This window comes from Gymnoscopelus microlampas, assembly GCF_963454915.1.
Source record: "Gymnoscopelus microlampas genome assembly, chromosome: 1".
In the NCBI taxonomy this organism is placed as follows: domain Eukaryota; kingdom Metazoa; phylum Chordata; class Actinopteri; order Myctophiformes; family Myctophidae; genus Gymnoscopelus; species Gymnoscopelus microlampas.
The window spans coordinates 39,868,322-39,882,818 of NC_139962.1; the positions used below are offsets into that span (position 1 = coordinate 39,868,322).

Sequence of the window (14,497 nt, forward strand, 5' to 3'; positions counted from 1 at the left end):
ATGCTATTCCTCTCTGACCAGCCACTCAACCATTAGATTTAACAACAATGGCTCTTAACTTCAAGAAGTCTGAAAACCTGAATGAAGCTGCCTTAGCTTAGAGCTCAAGTGGACACACAGCCAGCGTGATATTGCTGGCATCTAGACGTATATAAAAACCGGTTTACTGGGTGGATTATCTTACAGTAATACAAGAGTGTCCGAAAATGTTTAAAAAACAATCAATCAGCCAGTCGGCCAAGCATGCTGACATCACTGGAGTGTGTGTTACTGTACCGCGTGTCGGTACACACACACACACCTGCTTTCTGTCTGCCTCTGGCGCTTGGCCAGCGAAGCTCATTTGAATCCAGACAGGCATAAATTAAATCATTGACAAGGATACGGCAATCAGGCCCAGATGGGAATTATTTTTGTGTGTGTGTGTGTGTGTGTGTGTGTGTGTGTGTGTGTGTGTGTGTGTGTGTGTGTGCGTGTATGCGTGTGTGTGTGTGTGTGTGTGTGTGTGTGTGTGTGTGTGTGTGTGTGTGTGTGTGTGTGTGTGTGTGTGTGTGTGTGTGTGTGTGTGTGTGTGTGCAAACAGCAGGGAGATCACATTTTGGCTTTATCAGCCAATGCAGAACATTCTCATTTAATTGGCGCACGAGGTGATTGAATGCTCAGAGATTGGCTCCTAAGCAAAGGTTGTTAAGATACAACATAAGTAAAAGAAGGGAATAATAACTGCCAAGGGAGGACCGTTCCTCTGGCTTAGACTATTAGATAAAGTGGAGCAATACATTATACAAACTTCAAGCATAATTGGAACAAGCATTCACACTGATAATGTGACCATAGAGGAGGTCACTGCAGGGAGGACTTGTGCTCTCTCTCTCTGTGTGTGTGTGTGTGTGTGTGTGTGTGTGTGTGTGTGTGTGTGTGTGTGTGTGTGTGTGTGTGTGTGTGTGTGTGTGTGTGTGTGTGAGAGAGAGAGAGAGAGAGAGAGAGAGAATGAGTGCACACACATTTCTGTGTGAAAGGGTTGCCAACTTGCCATTATACTGTGAGGTTTTGTAAAAACAAATTATGGTCAAACACACCAGATAACATAGCTGCCCTACTGACCTCTCTAATAAGATATTGTACTCAGCTCTCTAGAGGCCAAGAATTGTTCTGTACTGTGCTGGACCCAAATGGACGCATTTGGATAAATCTTTACACTCTTTACAGTAAAATTAAGAAAGAGGGCCCTATTTTGGCAACACATGTTGCAAGGAGGGCTAACTGCGTTGGGGGTGGGGGGGGTCCACACCAATTTCGGTAGGAAAACTGCATTCCACCATAATGCAAGCAGCATTAATAAAGTGATATAATCAGGCGACAAAGGGGAAACAAAAGATCTCTGCTTACCGTGGAAACAACAGGTGTCCCAACGCAGTGGCCATGTTGCTGTGGTCAGAATCACCATAGTCTCATCATGCCAAAGAGACATCTTTGATATCTTAGCACATCAGTTTAATATTCACATGCTCATTCTCAGTTAGGTTACTTTTGTGGTATTAAAGCATGAGAGGTGCGGGAACTTGCTCTGTGCTGTGCATTCTGGAAGCCCCATTAGTCTATGGATTCACAACAATACAGCTAGGCCATTTGAAGACATAAGTAGATAGAGAATGTAGGCAAACTACGTACAGAGATAAATGCATTTATTTTTCTCTCCATCTCTGTCTGCCTCTCTCTCTCACTCTCTCTCTACCTCTCTCTTTGCACCTCATGTGCTAAGCGACTTGCATCGAGTGCAGTGCCAGCAGAAACGCAAAAAACCCAAAACTTGCATTTCAAATCAAATCCTTTGATTGATTGGTAATAAAAATCATATTTGATACACCGAATTAACAACCACACATTGTTGATTACAGGGAACTTTATATTATAGGAATATAGCATATAAATATTCTGTCATCTTCAGATCCCTCCTGTATAGTTAATTGAAATATTATTTAAGAGCTTTACAGATTTCCTCTTTATGAAGCATATGGCACGATGGCAGTACAACTTTTCAAAGAAAACCCTTACAAAGACCTGCTGTACATATCATCATATTGTATACATATATGTGCGTGCGTGTACGCATGCAAGTGCGTGTGCGTGTGCGCACGTGCGTGCGTGCGTGTGTGCGTGTGTGCGTGTGTGTGTGTGTGTGTGTGTGTGTGTGTGTGTGTGTGTGTGTGAACATGTCTGCACTCTGCATTGTATGTGCACAGTAAAGACAGTCTTTCTATTCCACTTTCCATTTCCCCCCCTGTGATTGCACCCGAGGCTCCAGTCTTTAATACTCTGTTTTAAACTGAGCTTTCCATTCAGTGCTTCTGTTTCACAGTGACTTTCACTTGTCATTTCTTATTCCACTCACACCTTAGGCCTTGTGCAGCCTCTGTCAGCCAGACACAGCACTAGTGGACAGAGTGGGAGATGCAATATGCTAAGACAAACACAATGAAAGAGAGTGTGGGCAGAGAGCGAGCAAGAGAGAGAGCAGGGGTGGGAGTGAGAGAGAAAGACAGACAGAGACTGTGCAGATGTCTTAATGAAATAGAATGTGCCTGGAGAGCAAATATACAGCACAGAGAGCAAGTGATATGGTGACTGATGAAAGGACTCTGTCTGCCGTTGTGGATGGACAGGATCTTCAGACTTCAATTTAAGGTGCTCTTCACCAACAGCTCATGGACTCTGATGACAGTGTCAACAAATCAGAGCAAAACTTCATGTCAGTTTAGGGCTTATGTGCTTCCAGTCCACACAGATGACTTATCAGTTACAGTACGGTTACAATATTATAACCTCTTGGCATATACATTTTCTTTTCCTACAGAGATCCTTCAGAGCTCTTTTGCTGCTTACTGCACGTCTCATCTCACTATCGTACAGTATGGATCCATTTAGCAAAAATCCAAACATGGCGGCTGGGGATTGGATGGGGCTGAGGCAAAGCCCCTCTTCACTGGAAACATTTTGGGCTGATGAAAACAGATGTTGGCCTGCATTCTTATATGTTCGATGGTACAACAGTGTTTTACAACCACGCATGCTTAGTCAGAGGCTGCAATTATGAGTGTATAATGTCTATCATCTGCCAGGATTATAGGAAAGAATCCTTGACGGATTCATGCAAATAAAAACGGCAGCAAAGGTGCACTTTTGTGTGTGTTTTCACATGCTCTGCATGAGATTGTATTTAAACGGCTGTTTACATGGGCTACTTATTAGTTTAGAAGGGGAAACCCACGGTAATGAGAAAGTACACAGGGGAGCTATGTGTAATGGGCAGACTTAATGAGTGTTAAGACGAAAAGAGAGAGTTTGGCTGCATGACCGCCTGGGTTTTTGACAGACTTTTGTTTCCATCTCAGAACATTCTGGCTGTGTTAATGCCCTGTGCCAGTGGTTCCTGCTATTGTAGCTACGAAGCCAGCTGACTTACTGTAACTGACCTCAAAACACCCTGAAGACCCCACAGTTGAGCCAGTGGCCAAGTAGCCGATCAATGCAATAAATGAATGCTATCCGGTATTCAGTCAAAGGTAACACAAACCTCCAATTACCATATTGGACCTGTAAACTCAGTGGAGTCACTCATCTGAAAACAAATGTCACTGGTAATAAGTAGCGGCACAGTGAGGTAATGCATGGATGAAAATTTTCTTTTTCTTTTTTTGCAGCTTCAAAGATCCGTCGAAGCCAGCACTTCTGAAGCTAAAGCCCCAGGACAAAAGGCCATGATCCACAGCTCAGCGTTTATCAGTGCACAGATTTGACTCAGCGTTAGTGGCTAGCTGGCTGATCAAACAGGGATGTGGCCGCTCACAGAGCTGGTGGCTACATCCAGTCAGACAGCCTCAAAAGAGTGGCAAAGCCTGATCAGGCCTCTAAACTCACAAGCACTCCCCTGTTTATAAGCGGGGCCAGGGCCCGAGGGCGGCTGGACCGGAGGAACCGCTTTGTTCAGCCTGATGTGCACGAACATACGCAACGAGCGAGCACAGTGATACAAACACACACACACACACACACACACACACACACACACACACACACACACACACACACACACACACACACACACACACATTTGTGTATCCTGGACTGACCCTGCTGCCCTGACTATGACCCCAACCCCAATCCCTCCATACATACACCCATGAAACACTTGCGCATAACACACACATGCACGCACACGAACACCTCCCATCCTTTGATTTCCCCGTCCTTCTCCATACACAGTCACACTTCAACGAACAGTACACAGACACAGACACAAACACACACACGAACGCACACACACACACTCTTCCCCGGCTAAGTGTGAATCAGCTGATTGGTGTGGTGTCACCTCCCACGCAGCTCATCACCCCTGACGACGAGTCAACAGCTTCACCATACATACATTCCCCCTCTCATCTCTGGGCCAGTAAACCAAACACAGGAAATAGGATACCACTACTACCAGGATATTACTTCAACTACCCCCTCCAACTCACACACCCATTCCACCATCACTGCCTGCCTGCCTGCCTCTCTCTCTCTCTCTCTCTCTCTCTCTCTCTCTCTCTGTCTCTTTCTCTCTCTGTCTCTTTCTCTCAGCTTTATCCGTCTCTCACGCTCTCATCATTCTCATATATCTCGCTTGCTTTCATCCACCTTGTGTTTTGTTCTCCCTCTCCGTTCCAGTCAGGCTCCGCCGGGAGAGCTGGGGGGTCCCGCTGCTTTGATAGCAGCCAATAAGAAAATAAAGAATAGAATAAACCAACCGTTACCTCCCCGTTCCCCTCCCTTTAACCTGAGGCTGTGAAAGTTATGTCTGGGCAGGCAAAGAAATACCAAATCCCACAAAAACTAAATCCAAACATTTGTTTGGGGGAGAAAACGCTGACTCTGGCGTGGGACAAAGAGGGAAAGGTGCAGAAGTAGATAGAGGAAGAGAGAGAGAGAGAGAGAGAGAGAGAGAGAGAGAGAGAGAGAGAGAGAGAGAGAGAGAGAGAGAGAGAGAGAGAGAGAGCAAGAGAGAGAGAGAGAGGGGGGGGGGGGGTGGAGGAACAGGACTTTTTTATGAGCCCTGTGATTATAGTGTGGCTCAAAGTGGGTCACACACTTTGGGCCAGCTAGCACAAAGAGCAGGAGTGTTCTCATTGTGCTGGGCTGTGGGAAGATTAGCACGTCCAGAGTATTATGGTACAGTAGAGAGCAACCGGGCCAGGCATGGCCTGGAGCTGCCCCGCTTGTCGCAGTCACACTGGCGCGCGCTGTCTCTGTCTGTCACAGCTTCCATGACATCACAGCTATGTGCATGCTGATAAAAATGTGATAATGTGTGGGAAGCCGTGCTAAGGCGGGCCTGATAAAGACAAGCAGGCCTGGAAACAGCTGCTTTGCTCACCTCCAGCAGGGAAAGAAAATGGAAGAAATTAAAAAAGAAAAGCCTATGCTACCGACACAGGGATGTATATTTTGTAGTACTGCATATGGCATACAGTATTGCATATGCCTACAGTAAGGGTATCTGGCATTGTCTTGTTAATTACACTGCATGTTATGAGGTCCTATATGGTCTTTCACTGCTAAATTCTAAAAACAATTTACCTTATTTTCCAAACCCTACAGATGTGGATCGAACTGTATTATTTTCAAACAGCATATGGCTTGTTCTAGACTACATTTGCCAGATGGCTGTCTTCGCCACACAGGAGAGTACATTGAGTTCCAAAAGGTTTAGTGCATCATAGGACAGTCAATTGACATTGAGAGTAATTTATTATACTCTCATATGATTAATAGTTTGGCTTCGAGTAGATTGCACCTAATCTGGTCTAGCTGTATACTTAGTCAAACTGCAGGAATACTTAATACAACGTATCTGCCATCCTCTTTGAGTGCAATTCAGCCAGGACAACTTACAAATTGATATAACAGGTTTATTGATGGTTATGACATGTCTATAAGTTTGGTTTTGGAGGACTGGATCTGTTTCTATGACAAGCTGTTACAATGCGTGTGCAAAAACGTTACTTTAAGTAACATAATCCCCCAATGGTACATGCAAGCAGATCTACTGTAAGCAGGTGGAACTGGGGAGGAGGTGGGTGAATAAAGCAGAACAGCAGCAGTAGGAGAGCAGCGTGGTGGTGAGCTAAGCAGGGTTCAACACATAAATGCATGTGTGAATGATGTTTGCTCTAGAGCTCAACAGTGAATGCCCACTTTTTTTGAACAGCTCGAGTTCCAGAAGTGAATTTCCCATTAATTTACTACTCTAGATATTTATGAAACTCCTTATAAAGAGTTTTAAGCCTGAAATGAAATGTTACCATAAATAATGTGATAATGATTTATGTAAAAAAGGCAAAGGTACAACACTGCGCACATACTTATTTTAAGAGTGATGGAAGTGCTCATCCCATAAACCATTTTGAATGATACTTTTCCAATGACTTCCAATCTAACGATAGTTTGACTTGCTCCTTCTTGAATTTAACCTTTACCATTATTATTATTAGTTCATACCCAGGGATGTATTCACTCAAACTATGCAAAGACTTAAGACTTCGGACGGTAACAGGCACTATAGATCCCATAGTCCATGGGTGTGGAAGAAATGCTAAGAAACAGTTTAAGATTGGGAAAAGTAAAAAATCTGCTTTTTGAAGATAACCCACTGAGGAGAAAAATGCATGAGAACAGCCATGTAACTCTATAAAGTCGATTGGTCATTATGTCACTGTAGCATGCCGAGTGCTACTGTGGGTTGTCGCGGTCACAATTGAGACTGTTTTGTAATTAACGCTTCTGTGCTTTACAGTATTGACCACACACATATAAATTATATATTGGTCCACCAAGTCCATATAGGCTCTGTGGGTCTAGCCTTAGTGGGTCTGCTGCTTGCTATGCGTTTACATCAAAGTCCTCTATAACTTTGCACCAGCTCTGTTGTCTCTCTCTCTCTTTATCTGTGTGTGTGTGTGTGTGTGGGGGGGGGGGGGGGGGGGGGTTAGGATTGTGGGTAGCGTAGTACTTCTCCATGATATTGCAAATAAAAGGTTTTTCATAAAACAAGGTTTTATCTTACAAAGACTTGTGGCTTCTAAAGGATATGCCGTACCATGGTTTCACAATATCATAGCTCATTCTAAGCTTACCTTGGATGGTTACGACATCATGGTTAATAATCACAATCCTCTATTCAGAATATGAAAGACATTTTCACTTCTGGAAACTCACTGTTGAGCTGTATCAATTTGTGCTATTGAGTGGTCGATTGAATAATCATCTTAAGCCAGTTTCCTGCCTTCTGAGAAAACCGCAACTGTCCATGGGCATCAGATGATCTAATACAGCACACCACTAAATACCACCAACAACAAACAACAACAAAATCCTACTTCAATCAATCAATCAATTGTATTTAGATAGTTCCAAAAACATATCTCGAGTCACTTTACATGTAGAGCAGGCCGAGAGTGACATGCCCCCCATTAGCAAGCACTTGCTTCTATTTAGTGTTAAAACTCCTTTTAGTATAAAGACTGCACTAACTGCACAGCCACCATAATGTTGTCTGTTCATCATGTGTTTATTACTTATGATCACACACTTCCTGAATGAATCACCTCCTCTATTTACTCACTGCCTCCTTCATGATCAACTGCATAAGCGCTCAGTGACATTGATGTGTTGACTTTTACCTCGAAACGTCACTGTATGTATATATTAATCTCCCCCAGGGGAAAACAGAACTCTTAGAGAAAGCAGAGCCCACTGGTAATGCTTCCTGACACGTCCTTGAAGATCTGCTATTGGATGAAAATAGGGCCAAACAGAAAGGTAAGAATCAAACCGTTTAGTACCGTTCGTACAGTATAGTGCCGTTCGTACAGTATAGTGCAGATCATTGCCTCCATGATGCATTTTTAGCTTTTGAAGAAGCACTCTATATTCCTTTCCAAAAATGGTCCATCTTAGAGGAAAGTAAATTCCTGTTTTATAATTGGTTGCGTACTTGTGTAATGTGTGTCGTGCAACAGAAATAGATAATCTACAAGCTCACAATGTGCCGTGGTGCGAAGCTTTGTGAGCTTGTAGATCAGCTATTTTCGATGAGTGTCACTGGTGTGCAAATTATAAATGAGGCTAAACTGTCCTCTGCTGACTGTGCTGTTTTACTGATATGACAACGTAGGAAAAAGGTAGAGCCAAAGAAAGACAGGCTACACAAATACACCCCTCTCTGCCTCAGGCAGAGGTAATGCCTGAATTAGATTTTTCTAATCAAATTGCTTTGGGAGCTTTTAGGTCTGCTATTTCCAGCACAGAGCATCATTCTATGACGATTACTACAGTAATGCATTATTACATGTTACATGTTCATGTCAAACTCAGGGGTTCATCTACTTGATTTTCCACTCATTAGAATGTTCAATTTTGCTTTTAACGTTATCTAGAAATAAGCATCATGTTTACAATATACATGCATACACTTTTAGAAGATATAGCAATGAGAATGATATCTTTGTGCACACTTGGCTAAGGATGCATGAGCAGGTGACAGTTCCGTTTACAGTGTGCATTACCTATAGCCCTATCAAATACACAACCGATCGCTATAGTATGAAAGCCTATCACATTAACCTGGTCTGTGTGAGTGTGAGTGTGAGTGTGAGTGTGAGTGTGTGTGTGTGTGTGTGTGTGTGTGTGTGTGTGTGTGTGTGTGTGTGTGTGTGTGTGTGTGTGTGTGTGTGTGTGTGTGTGTGTGTGTGTGTGTGTGTGTGTGCGTGCGTGTGTGCGTGCGTGTGTGTGCGTGTGTACGTGCGTGTGTGTTTCAGGGGTTTAGGCTGCACTGGGGAGAGAGACAAAGAGCCAGTCTTTGTGAATAAACACACCACCGCCATGTCAGAACCTGCTGCTCAAAGGCGAGGGGAGTGTCTACAGCAAGACTCGGGGGAAACGCTCTTTCCTCACTCCTATAGGTCAACAAGGCTATGGTGAGAGGGTTCAGTGAGCATCAGGTAGGACATATCACCCACATTTGTGCCTCTGCTAACTGGACCAGACAAAGACCCTCGTACCTGTGACATAGCTGAGTGTGTGTGTGTGTGTGTGTGTGTGTGTGTGTGTGTGTGTGTGTGTGTGTGTGTGTGTGTGTGTGTGTGTGTGTGTGTGTGTGTGTGTGTGTGTGTGTGTGTGTGTGTGTGTGTGAGTGAAGTAAGGGTCATATAATTAGCTGAATGGACTGAATTTGAACGAACGAACACGTGTGTTCACTCACACAGCAGATATGCGCACACACACACACACACACACACACACACACACACACACACACACACACACACACACACACACACACACACACACACACACACACACACACACACACACACACACACACACACACACACACACACACACACACACACACACACACACACAGCTTACTGTTGGATCTGACAAAGCTACAACCATGGCTCCAGGCAGCAGAGGAGCAATTGAAACTATGGGGCCTCTTCAAAGGAAAGGAAGCCAGATACAATATGTCCTCTTGCACCCACAATCAATCCAACACTGTCAGTCACACACACACACACACACACACACACACACACACACACACACACACACACACACACACACACACACACACACACACACACACACACACACACACACACACACACACACACACACACACACACACACACACACACACACACATACATACGACATAACTATGAACACACGCACCAATGATACAAATGCACACAACCACACAAAACCACACACACACAGAGGCACACACCTACAGTACACACACGGGCAAGTACTGTACATGAGTAAAAATATAAACACACGCACATATGCATGCACGCTCAGCTACGCACACACACAGCATACTGTAAGCCTGCACACACTTGCCAGGTGGACTTATCGCTCTGCACAATCTAAGCCTTTCAGAAGGAGATCCTCCTCATAAATTAGAAGTGGTGAGGGCCCGCTCTAATTTCAGCCTCTGATGCTGGCTGAGACACGAAGCAGCCAGACTCCCAAGAGGGACGCTCCTCTTCCTGATGTTTCAGAGGGGGAATTCCTCATCCTGTGGAAATCAGCAGCTTCACTGGACCCTGTTCAAAGGCTTCAGTTTAAAAGGCTCAAATGACAGCCACACAGCCACAGGAAAAGCCCGGCCCAGCCCAAATATTGCTCTCAAGGGAACTGAGATATATGGCAACACAATTCAGGACTGACTCAATCTCATATTGACTTTACCACTCTTGTTTACTGGTCTATAAGGAAAAACAACGACAACAACAACAAAAATGTGGTCAAATGGGGAGACGGCGCAAAGAGAGAAAAATGATTCGGCTTTTATGGGAGCAAGGCCAATTCTCTTGACTTCCAAAGACATAAATCACAATTGTTGATGAAAACGTTCCAACATTACATAATGCAGTGGTGGAGATGTTCGTAGAGAAAAAACAATTCTTAAACCACAAGAATGGGGCTAGATAGATCACTTTTTTTAAGACGAGGAGCTGAGAAAATAACATCAACAACTGAAACAAAAACAAACCAAAAAACAGGCACATTGGTGAAGCCGAGCCAGGGCAAATTCCACTGGTGCATATAGAAATATCATTCTGGGGAGAGATTGCTTATAGACAAATGCTCTTCGTAAGAACCTACAATGCACACAATAATCACATTTCAGTTTTTGACATGATATCTACATTTAGGTTAGCCATGGTTCACATCACGCTCGTCTATCACAAGCATCATGGCGCTACCTGTTCCTGGTTTCTGAAAATTTACAACCAGTACATCTACATAAACGTTCAGATTTCAAATATAAAGTGGAGACCCCAAAGCCACGGATGTAACAAGTTAAAGCGCCCAGGTCTAAGTAACCGTATCTTCCGTATTGTTCAACGAAAAGCATTTTAATCCGATCAGTGGCCATTTTCAATTATTATTATCATTTTTAAATGTATCGGAGTGCAATACACGTCCCAACCGACACGTAGTTGAAAGCATATGGAGACAATTCGGAGAAAATGGCCACCGATCGGATTAAAATGTTTTTTATTGAGCAATACGGAAGATACAGGTACTTAGACCCGGGCGCTTTAACTTGTTATATCCATGGCTTTGGGGCAAGCACTTTATATTTGAAATCTGAACGTTTATGTAGATGTACTGGTTGTAAATGTAAACATTAAAAAAAACAGGAACAAGTATAGCGCCATGACTGTCATGATAGGTCTACAGGGCTACATTTAGGGCTATCATATTTTACTGAAATGTAGAGGTGACTTATTTCAGTATACGGATGCTTTTGTGCAACAAAAGCATTCAACTCACCCACTCACATACAAAAAGATCTCTCTAAGATTCATGTTGGATTCATAATTCAAAGCTGTGAGATTAGACTGCACACATACTAAGCTATATAATCACTACCTCTGGAGGTCCAAGTAATGTATCTTAATAACATCACAAGAGACTCATTCAGGGGGTTCCAGAGCTGTTCATGTCCAAATCACTAAATCATTTTCCCTGATGAAGACATAAGACGAAATATTGGTAGTAGCACAAATACATCGTTTTCCATTGAGGCCGGAGTGTGTGACGATCTTACTTCACTAGAACTCTGTCTCCTCAAAGCATTACACTAACAAATCTCTTCCAAAATCGTGCAACTCAAAATGAACGGCCGATTGGCTTTTTGGGATGTACTGACAGTACTATATTAGTACTTCACTATATACAGGGGCACAGCATGAACATGTCTTCCATTTTGTAACTTGCTCACTGAAAATACAGCCTTCATGACATCACAGATTAGCATTGGCAGTGAGCCTTTGATGTTCACAAATACTGAGTGAGACACTAATGGTTGTTGGAATAGAATATGTAACTTCTGTCATAGGGTGGATTTTCATTTGAATGAGTGAGTGAGGGCCACGAACTATGGTAAGTCATATGAGCTCATGTAACTGGTGTGTTTCCACTGTGGAGGGTAGGGGTATGTATGTGTGTGTGTGCGCGCGTGCGTGCGTGTGTTGTGTTGTGTTATGTTGTGTGTGTGTGTTGGAGGTTGGAATCGGCCTGTTCTATCTTGATGGCTGTTGCAGGCTGCATGACCGACGGTCCTGCTCCAGCATTAGGTCACACCAGTGTTGCGTTCTAGTTTTTTTCGGAAGGTATACGCTACGATACGATGCGCGTGGTCGTGGGTATACGCTCTCGCGTTTTCAATGGATGAAACAGTTTTTGAAGGTATACGGTAGCGACGAAAAAAAATCTCAAGGTATACGCCGTACACAGCATCTGACGGTAGAACACACCACTGGGTCACACTACAACTCAATGAGATAGAGTTAAGATGTTAAAAACACCATATAGAGACAACGAACAAAGAGCGCTCCGTGTTTCTCTTTCAACTGCAGTGTCAACTGATCACTAATGATTGTTCATGGATTAAGCAACTCCCATGAAATGCTTTTGTTTTTTTTCGGTACAGCACACATCTATAAATAGGTCTACAGTGAGATGAGGTAATACCTTCCTCGATTTGTGACGTACTGTATCTCATAAAGTTGACAAAAATATAGGTTTTTATGATAGGTGTGCACTTAACTCTTTGCCTGCGGATTCTGCCAAGTGCCACTGACGAGATTTGTGTTTTCAGTGGTTTTCCACCAGTTGGCGCTGTTCGCTACCCTGTGAATGATGCTTTCACTGCCAGATGACGACAGACCCGGAATTGACCTAATTTATTTCCTGTAAATGACGGCTCATTTACTTCCTGTTTTTTTCCTGTGGCTTTATCTCCGTTCAAGCCACATTCAACTGGCGACAGCTATGCAACGGATCACCGCAACCGGAAAAATATTTTTTCAGAGACTCCCGAGACCCCCGTGCGTGTAATGAGGCGATCTCCATGAGGACGGCGATCACGGATAATATTCCATGATTTTTCAAAAGTCAGTAAAATCGCTCGTTTTCGCTGGCAGTAACGTCACACTATTACACTATTACTCTGGCAGTTAAAGGGTTAAGGACTTCTGGAATGTACACTGAGGTTGCATGCTCTTGCCATCTTCAATGCATCGGCATGCCATGAGTGTTACTGAGGTTAGTGGGGCAGTGTGCCGGCAGACAAGGGCCCTGGCCTATGGCAAGGGGCTAGTGTCACAGGCTCTCACTCCTCAGGGACACAAGGCCACCCGGGAGACTGGGGCAGCACAGATGCAGCATTCTGTGAATGCCATTCCATAGACTCAAAGCATGACCCAGTGTGTCTCTGCACAGTGCAACATCATAATGTGTCTACTGACTGTGACAGAGTACTTGACAGCATCATGATTCAGTTTAAGAACAGGTCCATGTCTATACAGTACGTAACACATGAATTACTGAGACTGCAGTGGTTTCCCAGGACCTTGTTGTGTTGCTGTTGATATGAACTTGACATTATCAGATGAACCAGTGATCTCATCAAGGAGGATGTTATGTTTCTGAAGCCACACTTCAGCCCATCTCTGCTTTACCAGCTCTGCCAGTTGATTCTACTGTAGCTGTCCCAGACCATGGGGTGAAATGTCACACACCCTCTCTGAGAGAGAGGGTGTGTGTGTGTGTGTGTGTGTGTGTGTGTGTGTGTGTGTGTGTGTGTGTGTGTGTGTGTGTGTGTGTGTGTGTGTGTGTGTGTGTGTGTGTGTGTGTGTGTGTGTGTGTGTGTGTGTGTGTGTGTGTGTGTGTGTGTGTGTGTGTGTAACTCTAGAGGAGTTGAACTGCCACCTGTCTCTCAGTTTCAGGAGCCAGATGTCTATGGGTCACCAGAGGCCCTAGACTGCCTATTTTCACACACTCATAGGCCTACACACACAGAGAGAGAGAGAGAGAGAGAGAGAGAGAGAGAGAGAGAGAGAGAGAGAGAGAGAGAGAGAGATGATACTACTCACCCACTGTATCACAGGGTTCGTCTTTGTGAACGCAGAAGTCTGTCCTGGAGAAACAGCAGAGTAACAGGTTAAGTCATCTCCATCCCCTCATAACTGTAAGTCATCTTGTCCTCACATACTATATTACTGTGTTCATTAAGAGACCTGGGCCATGTCAGCGTATTACTTACCCACACACACATAGTATACTGTGTATATATACAGTATATACTTAAGAAATAGGTTCCAGCCGGCGCGCACACACACACACACACACACACACACACACACACACACACACACACACACACACACACACACACACACACACACACACACACACACACACACACACACACACACACACACACACACACACACACACACACACACACACACACACACACACACACACACCCCAGAGCTGGTTGTGCTGGTAGCCATGGGAACGGGCTGAGTGTGTGGCCGGGGTACAGAGCCTGCAGAGAGCTGTGACAGGCCCTCTCATTCCCACCACCAGC

The 14,497-nt window shown here is 44.2% G+C and overlaps 1 protein-coding gene across 1 annotated transcript in view; it reads right to left on the bottom strand.

Moving 5' to 3' along the window:
* The window catches only part of adamts17 (ADAM metallopeptidase with thrombospondin type 1 motif, 17), an 89,851-nt gene that overhangs the window by 54,567 nt on the left and 20,787 nt on the right, over positions 1-14,497 (bottom strand). The window contains 1 exon segment of the mRNA XM_084062361.1: positions 13,998-14,041. Coding sequence (XP_083918487.1) covers positions 13,998-14,041 — 44 coding nt within the window.